Source organism: Nothobranchius furzeri, chromosome 4, assembly GCF_043380555.1.
Source record: "Nothobranchius furzeri strain GRZ-AD chromosome 4, NfurGRZ-RIMD1, whole genome shotgun sequence".
NCBI classification, from domain to species: Eukaryota; Metazoa; Chordata; class Actinopteri; order Cyprinodontiformes; family Nothobranchiidae; genus Nothobranchius; species Nothobranchius furzeri.
The window spans coordinates 15214028-15233612 of record NC_091744.1 but is presented as its reverse complement, the minus strand read 5'-3'; the positions used below and the strand labels follow the sequence as shown (position 1 = coordinate 15233612).

Below are 19585 nucleotides of genomic sequence, written 5' to 3'. Positions count from 1 at the left end.
CTTTGTCATAATTTAGTCCCAAGTCTAAATCGGCTCTGGCAAATCCTTCGTGTTACTCCTTACTTTTCAGTTGCAGGTGACATGATTATTAAGCTCACCAGGAATAATTGCTATCATTATTGAGTAATTTTAATCACTTTTGCACACAAAATGCTAGTTCCCCTATTCACTTCCATTGTTTATGCTAAGCTAAAGCAGACAGACTGCTGCCAGACCAGGAGAACTACAGCGCTGGTTATAAAACGCTTTTTTCGTCATTTATCTAACTCTGGGGATTAAGGAAATTGATAAAAAAAAACTTTAATTTATTGATGACTGTTTCTGTAGACACTATTGAATGCTGGGGAGACATTTCAGCTGTTCCCACTGTGCAAAGGCCTAGTTTGGATGTCCTACAGACGTGGTGTAACAATAGACAGATCATTTCTAAATTTAAAAGCTACACAACAGATATACTCTGCATATGGAGCTGTGCTGCCAATCAAACGTTAGCTGTCAACGTTCACTAAAGCCTGCAGAAAGTCCTCCTCCTCAGCTGTGAAAGGACACCCTCAACAAAAAGTCTCCCTGTCTGTGGATCAGCGCTGAAAACAAAATGTGAGTCAAAAGTGTGTCTCTCCCACCGACCCTCCTCTGACTCAAATATAGTTTTTGACACTAAATGTCTGTCAGTCTCTGTTAAATCAGCGTGATGTCAGACCTCTGCAGACAGTCGACACGATCAGGAGAAACTAACATTTTTCTTTTTGGTCCTCCTCCTCCTCAAGCTCAGAAAATAAAGCAAAAACGTGAAAGCATTTTCACGCTGAAACACACTCGCTCTCACACAAAGTGAGTGCTGACCGCTGGAGGCTGAGAATAGATGTTCTGAGTTGGATACAGTTGATGTGACTATTATTTCTCCTCTCTTTCGGCTCTTTTCTGCCCTGGTTCATGTTACACCTTTCTCGTCTTTTCTCCCTCCTCCTCCTCTGTTGCTGCCGCTCTCTCATTTCTCCCTATTCATCTCTTCTCTCTTCTTCCTCCCCCTTTCCTCTCCTATGACTAGGCTCAACTCACTCCAGTATTTTTAGTATTTGTGAGTAGGCGTAGCCAGGTCCTTATGAATTTTCATAGGTTTGTTTGGTGTGTAGGCTGACATGCAGCTCTCTATCTCTCCCCTCTTCTTCAAGCTATCTCCAACACACACTCAAACACACACTCATACAAAATCACAGCAGTTTAAGAGCACAAGAACACGCGCAAACACACGTGTTAAGTGTGTAGGCAAGCTGCTGGTTAATGAGGATGTTTGGAGTCTTGGGAACAGCCTACAGCAGGCCTGTCAGAGTCAGTGCTATCACCCTCTTCGTCCTCCATCATCCACTTTTTTCTGACTTACCCCTCTTGTTTTCCTTCTGACTACTCTTCAGCCGCGGGGTTGCTCAGATGGGGACGGTCTTAATCCAGGAAATTAATTATCTTCATTTATCTGCTTCATCTCACTCCCCTAGAGTACTGCTATATGTGGTAGAATGCCCTGCCTGATGTGTGTGTGTGTGTGTGTGTGTGTGTGTGTGTGTGTGTGGACATTAGACTGCATCTGTGTATCCGTGGGAATATGCACATGTAATTTGTGAGTGTGTTACGTGTTGTATGTTACTGTGGGGGGACATGTATTCTACTCCGCTGTGTAACAGTAATTGCATTACAGCCTGCCATGTGGGGCGGCTCAATTCTATTAATTAAATAAGAGGTAGAGGCTTGTGTCGGAGTGTGTGTTGTTACTCTGTCCATTAGATATGAGCAGATGGATCACGTCAGGAAGAATTAGGCCGCTGTGGTCCTCACGCCCCATCTCTGAGGAGGCTACACAAATGCTTACGCTCGTTTTCACACACTCGTACCGGCCGGCGTCGACACTCGGTGGTCTGTTTTTGGTTGTTTTCCACATAAGCCATAAGAAAGAAGTAGGCAGGACTCCTCACAGCTTTGTTCCCCTCTCTCCTCCTTTCCTTTGGGCTGCAGCTGGTCTATGACTTGTGACAGATCCTCCAGCCTCCGTGTGCTGATTTTTTAGTAGAATGCGTGAGAGTGTGTGTCTGTGTGCTCCCTTCTCTTGTCCCACTTCAGCCCAGATTAGAGCGTCCGTCTCCTGAGGGAGACAAAAATATAAAAATAAAGCTTTTTTTTTACCAGAACACTGATCTAAACACACACACACATACACACGCACGGCCCATGCACACAGGGTGCTTTCTGAAAGCCTATGAGGAGTGGAGCAGAGAGCCCTTTTACAGCACAATCCCAGAAAGCTCTCGTCTCTGAATAGTGATAGAAAATTGCGATAGGAGAGGAACAGGCAGACATTTTCTCCTAAATATATAAACAAAAATTTAAATGTGTATTTGAAGTTTGGGTGAAACTGTAAAAATGAGAATATGGTGCAAAAGTATATTTATTACAGTGATTCAACATAGACTGAGAGACCATCTAAAGGCTCAGGATTCATTAATATCTGGCTTACATGTAATGATCCTATCTCATAGATTAGTTTAGTCTTTTAAGTGTAATTATTGACATAAATTAACTTTTGCATTATACAGTGGGGCAAAAAAGTATTTAGTCAGCCACCGATTGTGCAAGTTCTCCCACTTAAAATGATGACAGAGGTCAGTAATTTACATCATGGGTACACTTCAACTGTGAGAGACAGAATGTGAAAAATAATCCATGAATTCACATGGCAGGATTTTTAAAGAATTTATTTGTAAATCAGGGTGGAAAATAAGTATTTGGTCACTTCAAACAAGGAAGAGTAAATCTACAATAGGCAAGCAGCTTGGTGTGAAAAAATCAACTGTGGGAGCAATTATCAGAAAATGGAAGACATACAAGACCACTGATAATCTCTCTCAATCTGGGGCTCCACGCAAGATCTCATCCTGTGGGGTCAAAATGATCATGTGAACGGTGAGCAAGAATCCCAGAACCACACGGGGGGACCTGGTGAATGACCTGCAGAGAGCTGGGACCACAGTAACAAAGGTCACCATCAGTAACACACTACAACGGCAGGGAATCAAATCCTGCAGTGCCAGACGTGTTCCTCTGCTGAAGCCAGTGCATGTCCAGGCCCGTCTGAAGTTTGCCAGAGAGCACATGGATGATACAGCAGAGGACTGGGAGAATGTCATGTGGTCAGATGAAACCAAAGTAGAACTTTTTGGTATAAACTCAACTCGTCATGTTTGGAGGAAGAAGAGTACTGAGTTGCATCCCAAGAACACCATACCTACTGTGAAGCATGGGGGTGGAAACATCATGCTTTGGGGCTGTTTTTCTGCTAAGGGGACAGGACGACTGATCCGTGTTAAGGACAGAATGAATGGGGCCATGTATCGTGAGATTCTGAGCCAAAACCTCCTTCCATCAGTGAGAGCTTTGAAGATGAAACGTGGCTGGGTCTTCCAACACGACAATGATCCCAAACACACCGCCAGGGCAACAAAGGAGTGGCTCCGTAAGAAGCATTTGAAAGTCCTGGAGTGGCCTAGCCAGTCTCCAGACCGCAACCCCATAGAAAATCTGTGGAGGGAGTTGAAAGTCTGTGTTGCTCGGCGACAGCCCCAAAACATCACTGCTCTCGAGAAGATCTGCATGGAGGAATGGGCCAAAATACCAGCTACTGTGAGTGCAAACCTGGTAAAGACCTATAGTAATCGTTTGACCTCTGTTATTGCCAACAAAGGTTATGTTACAAGTATTGAGTTGAATTTTTGTTATTGACCAAATACTTATTTTCCACCCTGATTTACAAATAAATTCTTTAAAAATCCTGCCATGTGAATTCATGGATTTTTTTTCACATTCTGTCTTCCACAGTTGAAGTGTACCTATGATGTAAATTACTGACCTCTGTCATCATTTTAAGTGGGAGAACTTGCACAATCGGTGGCTGACTAAATACTTTTTTGCCCCACTGTATTTTAATTTCCCGAGTCCCACCTGTATGAAAGAATAACAAACCAATAAAAAAGATGTAGTAGAATGCTAAGTTTTTTTGATCATCCTTCAGCATAATTTGACCAGTAATATCTCAAAAAATTGTATTTGTAATGTTCAAATTTTATTTTAAAGAATTTTTTGGGCTTCTCTTAAAGTAGAGAGAGCTTATCAGTCACTAACCTGTAGCAGACAGAAGCCAAAACCATCTAAGTCTGGAAAGTCGAGGAGGAAATATCTTGGAGTCATGCTTCAGACTGGATTTCAAACTTATGAAATGATTCAAACCTCTGAAAACCATTAAAGGGATACGCCACCCAAAATTTAATATTTGTGAAGTATAATTTTTTTTTTGCATATTTCCCAGAGTTAGATACCAAGTAGTCCCAAGTCTAAAATGGCGCCTGAGATTCCTTGGACTTCAAGTGAAAGTAATTAGTAACAGAGTCTGATTATTTAGGTCATCAAGCAGAATTGGGATGTCTACTGAGTTATTTTAGGGTAGTTTTTCCTCACAATGCTAGTTGGATCCATTCACTTACTGTGTTTTATGCTAAGCTAAAGCTAAAGGAGTACAGCCCCAGGAGAATGACAGAGCTGGTTACAAATATGTTTTTCCCCACTTATCAAACACTGGGAAATATGTCAACAGTCAACATTTCAATTTTGGGTGGAATATTCCTTTAATGGTGAAAAGGAAAACACTCTACTGTAATCTTTAAATACATAAACTAGAAAGATTCAAATATTGTGCCTAGATGCTGCATGTAAAACAGTCAACATTTAAGAAATAAATCAACATTTATAATGAACTTACCTTTTATGTCTCTCACCTGACCAGGGAACGCCGTGGGATTCCCCCGGAGGAGCAAGCCCAAGCGGCTGGGGAGGGGGAAGTCTGGGCCTCTCGACTTAGGCTACTGCTCCCGAGACCCGACTCCGGATAAGGGGATGAAAATGGATGGATGGATGGATGGCATACCTTGTATGCACATTTTCATCAATGATACCAGTGATAATTAAGAACAATTGGAATATTGGTGAGTTTTCTAAAGTTTTGGTCTTGGTACAAGAATGAAGCAATTTGTGTTTAAAATTTGATCTTATTTGCTAAGCATGTCTCAGCTAGCAGATGCTAACCATTAGCATTAGCAAGTTCACCACACAGCAAAACTCCTCCAGACTTGTGTTATTTGTGGAGACACAACATCAACGTTGCAGAGCAAATGGAGTCAGTGGAGGTCATGTTGCTGTTTACCAATCAGAGGAGAAATGTAAACATCTCAGGGAAAAAAAGACTCCAAAACTTGTCTTCTTCTCCTCACCTAAAAGAGGATCACTTTTCCCCCACAGATATCAACTCACAAGGCATTCATTTTCACAGGAAACCGCTACAAATGTGTTGAAAAATTAAGTGAACTTAGTGGTTAATAATTTTGACCCTTGTCCTACTAGGTTTTGACACTACGAGCTTTTGTACTGCACGTTGTACTGAAGTATTTGGCTAGGGGGCACATTACAGAACTCAGACCGGATAGAGACCTTTGTAGGGTACAAACAAAACAAATATGGCAACAAGAGAAGAGATCATAAACTGGGGAATTTTGAGATCACAACAGAAAAAAAGACGATATCGTAGATGGAATGTGAGACCTCTAAACCAGAGACGGTGTGACAATGGCAAACATGCCTTGCTCGTTTTGGCAACTCCCCCTACTGGTTACTTGCATATTGCAGTTTGCCAACACCACATTAATTTCAAATGGATTTGCACAAACAACACTTCAAACAGACGCACGAGGCAGCCATGATAAACATGTGTGCAAGTAAAATAAGTATTATCCTACCCTCATCCTGTGTTTACACTCACTTGTTTTTACAAACTCACTTAAAAAGTAGGATGTTTTCATTGCTTTTTACTTGGTGTGGGAGTCAGCATTCTCTCATTTCCCCCCAAAATGACAATGTTTGTAAATGCAGCCAGTCTGGACACTTCCACACAAACTCTGACCTTTGTCTAATGGATGGTGTGTGCCTGTAAGGACTGTGTGATCCAGCTAGCAGGTATATAGAAAAAAAGATTACAAGACTCAGACCATTAGAAAAATGTAACCTTTACTTATTTACAGATTGTACAGAGGTACTGAGTGATAAGGTAGTATTTACAACACAACTAGTAGCTTTGAAACCCCTGAACTTATACACAAGTTTGATACACAGCAGGAAGACCCACAGGACTACACACCAACACACCCCTTCCACTCAGTACTGTATGCAGGAACAGGTGGGCCAATCTAAAAAAGTCAGCAGTGTCTGGAAATGCTTTTGAACAAGTTTCATGATAGTGGCTGGCATTGTGCGAGAGCCAGCCAGGTGTCACGTTGCTCACATCACAGGGTTTAGGGTTTGGACCTGAAGTGGTGTGCTGGTACAGTCATGGTGGAGGGGGTAAATATTAGTGCATGTAGCCCAGAAGGTCCGACTCAGGGAGGAACCAGGTGCTGCAGCAAAATAGGTACCATCAGAAACACGAGTACGTCATGCAGTTAAAGTAAAAGTAGAAACGAAACTAAAACTAAAGATGGTGTAATCATTTCTGTGATGGTGGACGTACAAAAATCCTTCTAAATGCTCTGGAAACCACAGCGGTACAGACTCGTGTGTATTTGTGTGTGTGTGCAACTGTTTTTGTGTTGTGTGAATAACAGCAAGGTCAAATGTTGAGTGTAGGACGAAAGACACACACACACACACACACACACACACACACACACACACACACACACACACACACACACACACACACACACACACACACACACACACACACACACACACACACACACACACACACACACACACACACATGCACACTCTCTCTCTCTCTCTCTCTCCTCTCTCTCTCTCTCTCTCTCTCTCTCTCTCTCTCTCTCTCTCTCTCTCTCTCTCTCTCTCTCTCTCTCTCTCTCTCTCTCAGAGAAGGAACAGCACAGACTCGTTGTGGAGGAGTACACTGTGGGTGGAATGGGGGTTTTTGTTTCTGCTGCACCGGCTGGACCGTCACTGAGTGTGATTCAGACCCAGCGATGTGGAGTGAGTTAACTGGTTAGATGACCCACATAGGTGACTAACCCAGCTGCGACAACTGTACAGTGAGGTCCCAACCAACGAAGCTCCAGGAAAATAAAATCACAGAAAAATCTAAAACATGCCTTTCTTTTTGTTTCTAAAAGCAGAATAAATAAAAATAACACTATGTATTTGAAATGAGATCAATACTTAATAATGTTCAAATAAAACAAATGAAATCAGTTTCTAACATTTAAAACAAGATTTCTTTGTACAGAAGTATAATATTGCGACCTGATATTGTGCATATAACTCACACAACCTACCTGTTACCAAAAAGAGGGGCAGCACTCACCGTTTAAAGGTGCATTTCTTTTGTTTCAGACTGTTTTGCTTTCTTTGACACTAATGGACTGTATAAAAGTGAGTGTGTTTGTTGGTGTGAGAGAGAAAAGGAGAATAGCAAAAGAGAGAATAGAGACAGACACTCAGCTAATGGGATATCAAGTCCAGTTTCCATCAAAATCCTTGTGCTAAAAAATCAATGCCCTTACTCAGTAGATTATGGATCTCTAAAACACTCAAACTCACTTTGCCAGCTTGTCGAGTGTGTGTGTTGCCTCTGTAACGAGTCACTTTACAAACTCTGCTCTGCCACGTGTCTCTGTTAAAATGCAGCGTCGTGCCCTCACCAGCGGAGCGCCATGCGCGAGCGGCACCGGATGCTCGTTCAGAAGATTTAATCTGATGAGTAAAACCTGCATCACACTCAAGTCCCAAAATTCACCACGAAAAACATCAAACAGGCCTCAAATCCTTTTTTGTTCAATATAGAAAGTTATTATGAACAACACCGTATCCTAGGAGACGCGGTGCTGAATCAGATGAGTTCTCACAGCTACCGATATCAGGCGATTCTCAGCAACACGTGGAGTTTTCAAACACCAAGACTGAACTTTACTCTTTTGATATTTTATCTACTCTACAGTCGGAAGCAGGGAAAGAGCAAAAGAGAAGTAATTGACAGAAAAAAACTCTAAAATAATCAGATGAGAAAAGGTAGAAAGGTTAGAAGGAGGAATGAGCGTGGTTAAAAGTAGGAATGAGAGAGAAAGATTTTGTGTTGTGTTTACTGTTTGCATGATGATTTAACCGTTATCTAACACTGTAAAGCTCTTGAATCTGGAAACTTGACAGAGCGGTGCCCTTTTACGATGTTCTAAATAAGAGAAAAAAGAAAAAGAAAACATCTATCCAGCGAGTGATTGAGAATATTCATATTTTTTCTGTATAAAAGTGTTTTTGGTCAAACGTCTGTGTGGGTGGCAGGGTTTAAAATCTACAAACTGCACAAAGAGAAGCTATCTGATTGCTTCACACACACACCCACTCTAATCTACGATCCTAGACTATCGCGTAAGTGCATGTGTGTGAGCGTGAGTGCATCGTGTGCCTGTTCCGGTGTACGTGTGAGCATATTTGACCCTGTAGAGGAGTTTAACTGGAACACAGGGCAGTAGGAAGCATGCAGTAAGACCTGAAGGCTAGCTAAGAGAGGAAGCAAGGATGCCGTAGTGTGTCTTTAGATCTAGAAACACAAGAACACACACTCTCATCCTGAGAAGCTTTTATGAGTGGCCACATTCGCTCCACTTTGAAATTATGTATATTTTTTGGAATGTTCAATTAGCTGACATCAACAATAAACAGTCTGAAGTTTTATCTTTCCCTTAAAAAAACAGGCATCTCTTTTTTAATTGTGTTTGTGTGTGTTCAAGTGTTTGTACAGCCTTCTGCAGGGAGGCGCGGACGTCTCAGGTGTGTTTCCTGACCCCCCCTGTCTACATTTCACATAGATAGCAATTTCCATTCACGTTACAGATTAGTGTAGTTGACTGCTCTTTAAACCATGCCGGCAGTGCAGTTTTGGAGGCTCAGACAACGTGTGGGTTGACTGTTGAAATCCTAGTGCAACAGGAAAATCCCAGAGGAAGGACAAGGGGTGGGGGTGGGGGGTTGTTTCCGGTGACTTGTATGTGTGTGTGTGTGTGTGTAAAATATCAGAATAATAGAGTTTTTTTTCCTTTGACCCCCGTTTTATCTCCGAGAGAGGGTGGGACGGGTTGGCTCGTCTTCCGAACGCTCTGCCGTGTCCCACATCTGATCCCACTGTTCAACTCCAGCTACAGTGTCCTTCTTATTCCACCGGGGCTTCCATCTGTTTATGTCGGACACATTGTCAGTTTGTGCCCCACTGCCCACAGCTTGATGCTAGTACACACTGTGACACTCACACACACACACACACACACACACACACACACACACACACACACACACACCACTCATCTCACACTGTGCCTCCAGATGTCCCTGTAGCCTCTCTGCTTCCCTATAAAGGATGTGATAAAGAAGCAATGATTTGTTCACTCAGTAGCAGTGTTTACCTCTTAGTCCAGTGCTGACCTTTCAGTCTGTCACTAGTGTGTGTGTCTGTGTGTGTGTGTGGTTTTCAATATGTGCTTAGAATCAGAGACTGCCTGAACCTGTCGCACACACCTCTTACTTGCATGCTTGCGTGTGAGTGTGTTTCTGTGAGATTAAGTGTGTCGTTCGTGCCTCTCAGACATCAGACTCGATGCTGGGCATGCGGCGGTACAGCCGGGGCCGGTTGCCGCCTGCGCTTGAGGCTCGCGGCGCTGTCACATAGCTCATTGGTTGAGCGGCAGCAGGTGGGACCATGTAGGCCACCACAGGAGGTTCCTGCTGAGGGTAGAACACCTGTTGGTCGACATGACCACCATGCTGGTTGATGAGATGGCTGCCATGGTTTCCCAGGGTGAGCGTCATCGGCATTCTCTGCTTATAGAGCTCGTGGGTGGAACTTCTCTGTGGCATGCGAGCGGCAGCCTGGGAGGCCGGGTCTCGTTGTGCTGTGCCGGGGGTTGACTGCATGAAGGGATTGTGCGATGGGCGATCAGGCAACAGGCTTTTGGAGCGCCGTGAAAGAGGCATCGGGGCGTCCAGACTGTGGTGGTGCGAGGGGGAAGGGGAAGGGGGGCTGCGGCTGCTGTAAGGACGATCGGAGCGCATTGTGAGAACATTGGCATAAGCTCCATCATCCAGAGTCAGCTCTCTATCCCGATCTCTGTCAGGCAGGCTCAGTCCTCGCGTGTGGGTGTGAGGCTGCGACTGCCGTTCTGGAATGCCGTCTGGAAGCATGTTCTCGTAGGAGTGCTGGCGACTCAGCTGGAGGTGCTGAGCGGACGAGGGGGTGGGGATGGGAGACGGCGAGGAAGGGGTGGGCTCAAAGTGGCTGATGAGGCCGTCCCCTTCGCCCACGAGACCCAGCTCGCTCTGAGGATGGTAGTGGGTAAAAATGTCCCCGCTGTGTGGGTGAGTGCTGGAGTAGTGCGAGTGCAGGTGGTCTTCGCTGATGTCGTACAGGTTTCCCAGGTGGGCGCAGGCATCGCAGCGGGTTTGTGGTGAGCGGACAGTGTAAAGACCAGAGAAACCCCCCAGTTTGGTCAGGCAGGTGCGACAGTGACCGGGCCTGGAGCCTTGTGTCCCCAGACCTCCTCCTGGGGCATCAAACGAACTCCCAGATTTATCCTTCACACTGGTTGGAAAGAGAACAACACTCGTTAAACAAACAGCTGAAGCACTGGGATCTGTGTTTGGTTATTTGTCTAGGGCGTGCCCTACCTGCTGTGGGTGTAGGTGCTGTATTTCTTGTCCTTTAGGGAGTGAAGGTCAGCCTCAGCACTGTGACTGTGGTGCAGAAGGCTGGCGCTCAGCTGCATGATCGGCGCGTCTGACTGGTGGGAGTGTGAGTAAGTGCTTTCAGGAGGAAACAGGTCAGGTGGGTAACTGTGGTCGTCACCTCCCCCTTGGCTGTCCCTCTGGTAAGGAGGAACAGACTGGAGGCTGGCCTGGTCAGAGTCAATGGAGTAAATCTTAGTTCCTCCACCTCCACCGCCTCCTCCACCTCCACCCCTCTTCCTCAGCTGATTAATAGGTTTAAATCCGCCCCTCGCCGCCATGGAGTCAGAATCTTTGTGCGACGGTGGCCGACTTGAACACTCCGACATGTCAGAGTGCTGCGGGTCTTCGGGCAGGTAGCGCTGGCTTTTCATTGTTGGAGGCCCACTCCCCGAGGGTGGGGTGGGGCTTGGGCCTTGCGATGTGACACTTGGCTGTGTCTTCAGTGTCTCCACGCTTTTCTTCCACAGGGCCCGTGGCTTTGATGCGGAGATGGCTGGCCCAGGCAGGCGATTCTTGCCGTTGTCGTTGGTGATAGACAGCTGAGGCTTGTTGGGGCTGGTCGGATGAGCGGGGACTTGTTGTCCGGGAAATGGTGCAGCATTATTAAGGTGGTTTTTATGTCTCCCGGACAATGACAGGAAAGCCTGTGGACCTGCAGCGTTGCTATAGAGACCGGGACCCTTCTGAGGCAGACTATGGAGTGAGTTACCTAGGAGACAAGAAGACATGCTCCTCAGACAACAGATACAATAAATGGATGTCTGCTCAGCCAGTTCGCGGATGCATTATCTACTGCTTTGGGATGCAGTGTGTGCTTTCTGCCTTTTTAATCACGAGCCACACATAAGTCAGTCTGATTACAGCCCGGGCACCACAACAAGGACACGTGTGTCCCCTCTGTATGTCCTCACAAAGAGATCTTCCGTACCTTTTCCCGACATCATTTCTAGGATGCTCGGCTGCAGGAGGACGGTGTTGCGCTTGGGCGAAGACATAGCGATAGACTTGGCAGACTTGAGTAAGTGCAGCATGTTGGCTTGAGGACTAAAGTCCAGCTCAGGCGCCTTCTTCTTCATATCTATATGAACTCCATGGATACAGCTCCATATGCCCTGGGAGGAGGAGAGGAGGGGAAATTAAAAAGACGAAAGAGGGTGAGGAAATGAAGGATGGGGAATGAGGAAGATATAAAAGATAATCAAAAAGTAAAGGTAATTTACCAACCAGTGACTTCTCCCAGAAAAGTTCAGGCATGTGCAAAACTAATTTCCTTGTGGAGTCATGATGGAGACCCTGACATCGTCTCTCAAGTGCGTTCGCTCCAAACCCTAACCTCATTTTGTTTTGCAGAGTGGCTAGAAGAGATAATCGCCACTTTTTTAGACAAACTGCTTCAGAGGTGTCTAGTAAATTAAATTTAAGGGATGATGTCACTGGAGGGGGCCCTCTGAGTGAAAGGAGTTGTTCCTCGTACAGCCACTTAACCTCCAGCATCGCTGCTCTAACAGCATGTGCATGCCAAGAGACAGACACACACACACACACACACACACACACACTCACTCGTAAAAACGCACCACACTTCCTTTGTAAGACACTTAATGTGTGAAATGCTGCTCGTCTGGAATAAAAGCCCTGCCTAAAACAGAGGCATCATGCATGAATAATGAAAACACGGTCTGCCTTGGTATGCCCATTTGTGCTCCGCATGTACATTAAGGTGTGTGTGTGTGTGAATCTGTCTGTCCATCTGTGGTCGACTCAACCTAGCCCACTTGCATACGTGGAACCATTTTTACTCTCCAAGACCTACTTGTGAGTTTGTGTGTGTGTCGAAAGAGAACAGCGGGGCCTTGTGTGTGCAGCATACATGAGTGTGTGAGTTAGTTTTATCATCCCTTTGGCAGTTTTATTTCTTTATCCTTGAGTCCATATGCGCAGCAGTAAATCCGTCTCTGCCTCAGCCGGACTCTACATTAAAACCGTTCCCCTCTTTGCTCTTTTATCACTCACACACATACAAACACTCGCTCTGTAACTTGACAGTGATGATTGTGTTTGTTTCCGACACATGAGTCACAAATGCCAGCTCATATTTCACTGCTGCAGGTTTTCAGTGGTGCAAGTTTGCACATATTTTATACACAACCTGGACTTTTTTTTTAAATGTTGAGGTCATCCTACAAGATTAAACCACATTTACTGTGTTGTTGCTGAATGAAGACAGCTTGGGGTGTGTGATGTAGCATACCTAATCATCTGCACCGTCTCTGACCTGCTTTCCTATGTAAAGTAGTAACGTTGAAATGGCCACAGAGAAACCGTTTGTCCTGGGAAAAGTTGGTTTAACACATCAGAATACACTTTGTCTTATATTAGCGTGTTCCAACACACCTCAGCGTTGGATGCGATAATGCTAACAGCAGAAGTATGCTAGCTCAAACTACAGCTTGTTGAAGAGGAAAACAACAAAGAATACTGGAGCCCCATTAAGATTCAAGGATAGTTTGAATAAATGCTAGATAGATCGCGGTCCTTGTTCTCTCCCTTGTTTGTCTGTAAGCCCACACTCCACAACACACCTGACACTCATTCGTTCCTCATTCGTCTCACTCCAGCTGTCCCCCCAATATAAACTGGACAATCAGCACGTTCAACTAATATTCATGTCATGTGTTCATGTTATATAGGATATTGAGAGTCAGACAATATCAGTATATCGGATATAGGGAAAAAACCTCCTTCATCCCTCAACCTCCACCCATTCTCTCAGGTCCTCCTCCTCCATCCACCTCTCTGTCCCACCTGTCCGTCTGGTCACCATGGGGAGCAGGGCCTTCAGTCGCTCTGCTCCCCAGCTCTGGAACTCACTCCCTCCAGACCTCCGTAACATTGACTCCCTCACTCTGTTTCAAACCAGACTCAAAACCCCACCGGTTCCGTCTGGCATTCCAATAATGACTCTGTTTGCTCCAGTCTGTCTGTTTGTTTTATGCTGTTCTGTCTTTTATTGTTGTGTATTTTATCTCTGTCTGTAAAGTGTCCTTGAGTGTTTAGAAAGGCGCTGTTGAAATAAAATGTATTATTATTTAAAATACAAACCGTTCCTGCTCCTGCTTGAAGCTGTCAAATATGTGCTAAACTCCTAAAAATGGCCCCATCCAAGGGAAGGTGTTAGCTGTTTTTCATTTTCCTCACCCTGCTAATAGTGAAGAGCATGCCCGGCCTTCCGGAGCAGACACCAGTGAAGCAGTATCTCAGCCTCCAGTAGAAAAGATGCTCGGAGATGAAGGTGAGGATGGAAAGCCCCATGGCTGTGGCAAGCATGTAGAAAACCCCCGCCATGTTGTCCACATCCAACTGGCTGGACATCACCTCATTCTTTTCATTGTGGCAGATCCCAGTTAGCCACTGTGCTTCCAACTCCTCCATCTCACCTGTTAGAAATGTAGAGAAGTGATTTAAAAAAAACAGCAGGAAACAAACTCTGGGGGATGAAGGCACAGGAACTGAAGGAGGGAAGAAGTGAGCTGATAGGTGGTGGAGTACAAAAGATCAGCCAAGAAAATGTTTCCATTACAAAGGGAGAGGAAAAAGAGGAAGGGGGTGTAAGAAGGGAAGATAATCCAGTGTTAAAAACTTCCAGCTGCTACTTTTATAAATATGTATTTTTCAAAGAATTATTTGACCTTTGAAGATTTTTAACCATCTAAAAGTTAAACTCGTGATCATTCTCACAACTTAAAATATCTCTAAGTATGCTTTTACATACGTTCATTTGACAAATTCACCGTGATCCCTTTTATTTGGAGTAAAACAACACAACATGGCCTCTTGCAGTAAGATTTCATTAGAGTTGATGCTATGGCATGAAAGACTAACATTTGTTTGAGAAGTCTGTTGGGATAATACCGTACACCACACATGCCAGCAGCTACAAAATACAAGCTAGGTTTGATCCTAATTACAACCATTTGCAATCTCCTCAAATATTGTTTTGTTTCCCTTGTTATGTTTAGATGTGGCACCAAAGCATGTGAATGACATCACTGAGCTCATGTCACTTAGGCTAGGTTCTGTCACAGTCTGCCCTGATCATTCCTAATAACAATCAATATGCTGCAGTTGTCCCAGGTTTGTGTTCACAGGTGGGCGCGTCAGAGAGCCAGCTGTGCCTGAGCTCCCTGATAAGAGGGCCAGGGGTATTTAAGGAGCGGTGTGACACAACTCCAGGGCCGGTTGATATTCTCACCTTGGGTAACTACTAGCCAGCCACAGTCTTAGTCCGCCTGCTCCAGCTTTAATCTTTTGTCTGCCTGTTCCAGTCTCAGTCTTGATCTGCCTGTTGTCGAGTCCTGAAAGTTCCTCTCGTCTGCCCTCAGAACGAACCTACTGTCGCCTGGAGTTTATGTTTATGTTTATTCACTTAGCATACGCTTTTATCCAAAGCAGCTTACAAGTTATAACCTATAGGGCATGTTGTGACCTGTGGGGGAAACTGGAGTACCCGGAGGAAACCCACGCATGCATGGGGAGAACACGCAACTCCACGCAGAAAGGCCGTAGCCGAGTTTCGAACCTGCAACCTTCGTGCTGCGAGGCAACAGCGCTAACCACTGCCCCACCACGCAGCAGACATGGAGTTGTCTACCAACGTCACGTCGCTCAGGATGCCCTGGCCTCCACTCTCCACCGTCCGCCTGCCTGCTTCCCAACCTGCTTCCCAGTCTTGTCCTGGATCTGAACTCCTGCCATTCGTCCGTTCCCACCTGGTCCCAAAGACCCAGCCCATCCTGATCAGTCCTGGTCATCAACCATAAGAATTACCCCCCAAAACAAATCATATTCTTGGTTCTGTGGTTCCGGGTTTATCTTATTTCTGTCTGCTTCTTGTTTTTAGATTCCGGTTCATCCTGTTCCCGTTTGGAGCAGCACCCTTAGTTACTCACCATTCTTAATAAAAATTATTATATTGTTTTTACTTGCCCCGTCTCCATAGCGTGATTCTTTCATGTGTTGGGTAAAACATCTTCCCATAAACATGACACGTTCACACTGCAGGCAAAAGTGCATCAAATCCCATTCTTCCCCAACAGGTCACCCATATCTGATTGTTTTTATGACAGCCCGAACAGCACAGATCAGATTTTTTTCAAATCCGATCCAGGTCACTTGTGGTACTGATTCCGATACATATCTGATACATTTGAAAGCGGTTGCAGTCTGAAGGCATTAAATCTGTCTCCTAAGTCACCGAGTCTGCGGAGGTGTCGTGTGCGGACGCTCCTGTGGAGAAGCGCTGACAGAAAGATTCAGATATCCTGTCAAGTTCTGGAATTAAAAACACAGGAGAGTTTAAGAATGGAGCGGGAGGTTTTTCTACAAACTAACATAGTTTAGCTCACATTTTAAAACTGCTCAAGCAAAGACATTGAGTATTTTTACACTGAGTAACTTTTGTGTTTTTAACATGGAATCAGCCTTTGTGATGTTTTGCAACCCAGATTTGCACACAGACTCCATTAACTGAGCTGACATAGGATTCTGGTGTTGCATAATGACTGTTGTGGAGTTGGAAAATGTCATAAAATCTGCTGTAGAAAAATCTGCTCTTTGATGAGGAAAATCTAAAGCAAATAAGAATATATTCAACAAATTTGGTTTAAACATCTGCTGTTTTGTTTCCTTCCAGACCAAACTAGAAGGAGGGGAAAAACCAAATAGGTAGGTGAAAATGTTTTGTAATTATCTTGTTTTTCTAAAACTCATAAAATCAGGATGAAATTAAATAAATTAAATTAATCTTAGTCTGTACTTACAGTGTAGGTAGTATAGAGAGGAAACAGGTGGTAGGAAGAGAAAGAGGGGCTGTAGGAGGAGAAGGAGGATTTAATAGTGATGGAGAGAAAAGGAAAGACTGAAAGAAATATGAAGGTGTTTTTGTGTGCTTGGGCTTGAAGGTGTTTGCCCTAAATAAAAAGAGCGAGTGTGAAGCAAAGTGCTTTAGTGGTTTCAGCAGTTTGATTTCTGTCTGGTTCTCTTTCTTCCCTTCGCACCATCTCACAGCTTATTATTCAGAACAGTCTGGAGGAGTAAACATAACAGGACATGGTGGGCACACACACACACACACACACACACACACACACACACACACACACACACACACACACACACACACACACACACACACACACACACACACACACACACACACACACACACACACACAGTAATGATGATGAAATGCTGTGTTAAGACTAGCCCCTGATAGCTTTCTAAAGCGGAGATGGGGGAGGAAGGGAGCGCCGCGGAAGGAGGACACAGAGGAGAAAGCACAAGTGGTAACATCGAACCACAAAAAACTTCACGTTTCATTTATGTGGACCGCCTCACCATCTCCAATGATGCTGAGTATGGCCAGGTCCACCAGGCGTTTCCAGTAGGACCCTTTCTGCAGGGCGATTCCATAACCCGTGGTGGCAAAGATGTAACCGCTGCCGATGGTCACCAGCTTACAGCCGTCGTCTCTGCCCGCCATGTAGTTCAACACTGCAGCATCATAAATGAATGCATCCAGTTTTCTGTAAGAAAAACAAAAAGATGTGTGAGTTCAGTTTGAAAACAGGACAGAGAGAATGTTATGAGTTAGTAGCATTAAGCTGAGGGCTAAAAACTGAATTTGAAAAACCAAAAAACAGAAAATTTCTGATTCAAGACTCGAGAATATACTTTAGTTTCCTCAACAAAGTGTTTAACATGGTTTCATTAAAATATAACAAGACTACGTTAGTCTCATCTTTTCAGTACAGTTTCCATGTCATTCTGACCTTTTTGTGACACTTTCAGGATTTATTTACTGTAAATAAGGTGAATTTCTGCACCTATATGGAAAAGCTGACCTCAGACTTGTTCTCAGAAAATTGTTGGAGAAATGCATCTTCATTTTTACAAGATCAACAATAAAGGATCGGAGTTTGCAGCTGGAACAAGGACAGCTCAGAAGTTGCTGATAACCTTTTATTAGTTCATTTAATGGTTAAATTAAGTGAAGCACAGAACCTCTAAAGCTTTTTGCATTAAAATCACAGAGAAAATGGTTAAGCAAAAATGTTTAGGGTTTACATGAGTACATGTAGAGTTAATGCAACATATTTAAGCAAAGAATAGGATTTCTTGTTGTCTGAACAGGTGGAGAAACAAACTATCACAACTACCCAAAAGCAGCTGGCTCTTCCCTTTTGATAAATACACGTATCTAAGTGTAGTACCAAGCCATATAAACATTAATATTTTCCATTATTACATTCCTAACTTGAAATCAGTCTATGAAACTTGACGATGATGAACAACGTGCAACTTGAACCCTTCAACTATTTAAAACACATTTGATGACACACTATCCATCACATTGTAACAGACGAGCATAAAGACATGACAGCTCATTAGTTCAGGCTGCAGAGGAGGCAGAGCACTATTAAAAACAGTTTGAGGTGATAATTGTGACAAAACTTGTTGAATACTGGATGAGGCTAAACGAGAAGGGATCATCAAGACTCTGTTTCTGGGAAATGTGTCCATCCCTCTAAATATCTCTATAACACTTCAGAACTGCAGTTCGTGAACGTATGAAGCCAAAAAGTTGCTTTTAGAAATAGTAACACCTCACCATCTCTTTACATTGTATTGAATTTAATTTGAATTTTTTATAGTAGAAACAAATGCCTTAAAGTTGTGGTTCACTCGTTCAATCAGTACTTTTGCAGTGGTCTTTGGTAAGAACGAATGCCTTGAAAGGCGTGCTCGGGGCATGCTCGGATTGGATAACAGCAATGTGACTCTCCCACTGACTTGCAGCGTTGATGATTTGTCTCCACAATAACACAAGCCTGGAGGAGTTCTGCTGTGTGGTGGAGTTGCTAACGCTAATGGTTAGCTTCTGCTAGTTGAGACGTCCTCTGCTGTTTCCTGGGTGCTAAAACAAGAACAGACGTCCCCGCTGCGAGCCAACATGGGTGAGTTAATGAACATTAAGTGACAGTGTGATGTGGATCTATCAGGCTTTATAAATCCTAGCGTTTCACCGTCTGTTTTCCATCAGAAGCTAATGCAGGAGATTTTCACGTTCAGCCTGCTTAAAAAATGGTTTTTCAGTGAAGTGGACCTTTAACATGGAAATATCCTCTTAAACTGTTCGTTTTGAGGCTGACAGCAGAATAAAACCGTGTGGAATTGAACTCAGCGGGCTCAAAAACAGCACTCAGCACTGAACCAACTGGAGATAAAGTACGGCGGCTTTAAAAGTAATCTCAGATTGAGTTTCACTATTGCTTCGTGTTCTTTGAGCTGATATATTCCACATAAATCTGATACGGGATAAGAACACTACCCAGTGTGTGTGTGTGTGTGTGTGTGTGTGTGTGTTAGTATAAAAGTTCACACACACTTGTTACTTTTTCACTGGCAGGTTTTGTTTTTGTCGTGATTTCGAGCTAAACATTCAGACTTGGAGGCTGATAGAAAGTGTTGTATCCATTTGCTGTAGCAGAAAATCCTTTTAAAAAACTTTTTAGGAGAAATATGATTTTATATAATGGAGTGAACACAGCCTGTGGCCATCTGACTTAAATATGTATGCGTGAATATAAAACACCTCAAATTCAACCAAAGGGCATATATTTAATGAGTGCATGTTCTACTGTCGTGGCAGCAGTTTTTGTTGCTGCGTAGATAGTTTGATACTATTTTGTTTTGCACTGGAAAGCAG

General features: G+C 44.0%; 1 protein-coding gene across 1 annotated transcript in view; it reads right to left on the bottom strand.

The window, feature by feature from the left end:
- Nucleotides 1-6082: 6082 nt before the first annotated feature.
- Nucleotides 6083-19585, bottom strand: part of grin2ab (glutamate receptor, ionotropic, N-methyl D-aspartate 2A, b) — a 198550-nt gene continuing 185047 nt past the window's right edge. The window contains exons 16-20 of the mRNA XM_015964736.3: nucleotides 17215-17402; nucleotides 14017-14255; nucleotides 11747-11930; nucleotides 10759-11527; nucleotides 6083-10672 (exon numbers count right to left, since the gene is read on the bottom strand). Of these exons, the coding sequence (XP_015820222.1) occupies nucleotides 9676-10672; nucleotides 10759-11527; nucleotides 11747-11930; nucleotides 14017-14255; nucleotides 17215-17402 (2377 nt within the window). The 3' untranslated portion in view covers nucleotides 6083-9675. The remainder of the gene's footprint in view (nucleotides 10673-10758; nucleotides 11528-11746; nucleotides 11931-14016; nucleotides 14256-17214; nucleotides 17403-19585) is intronic.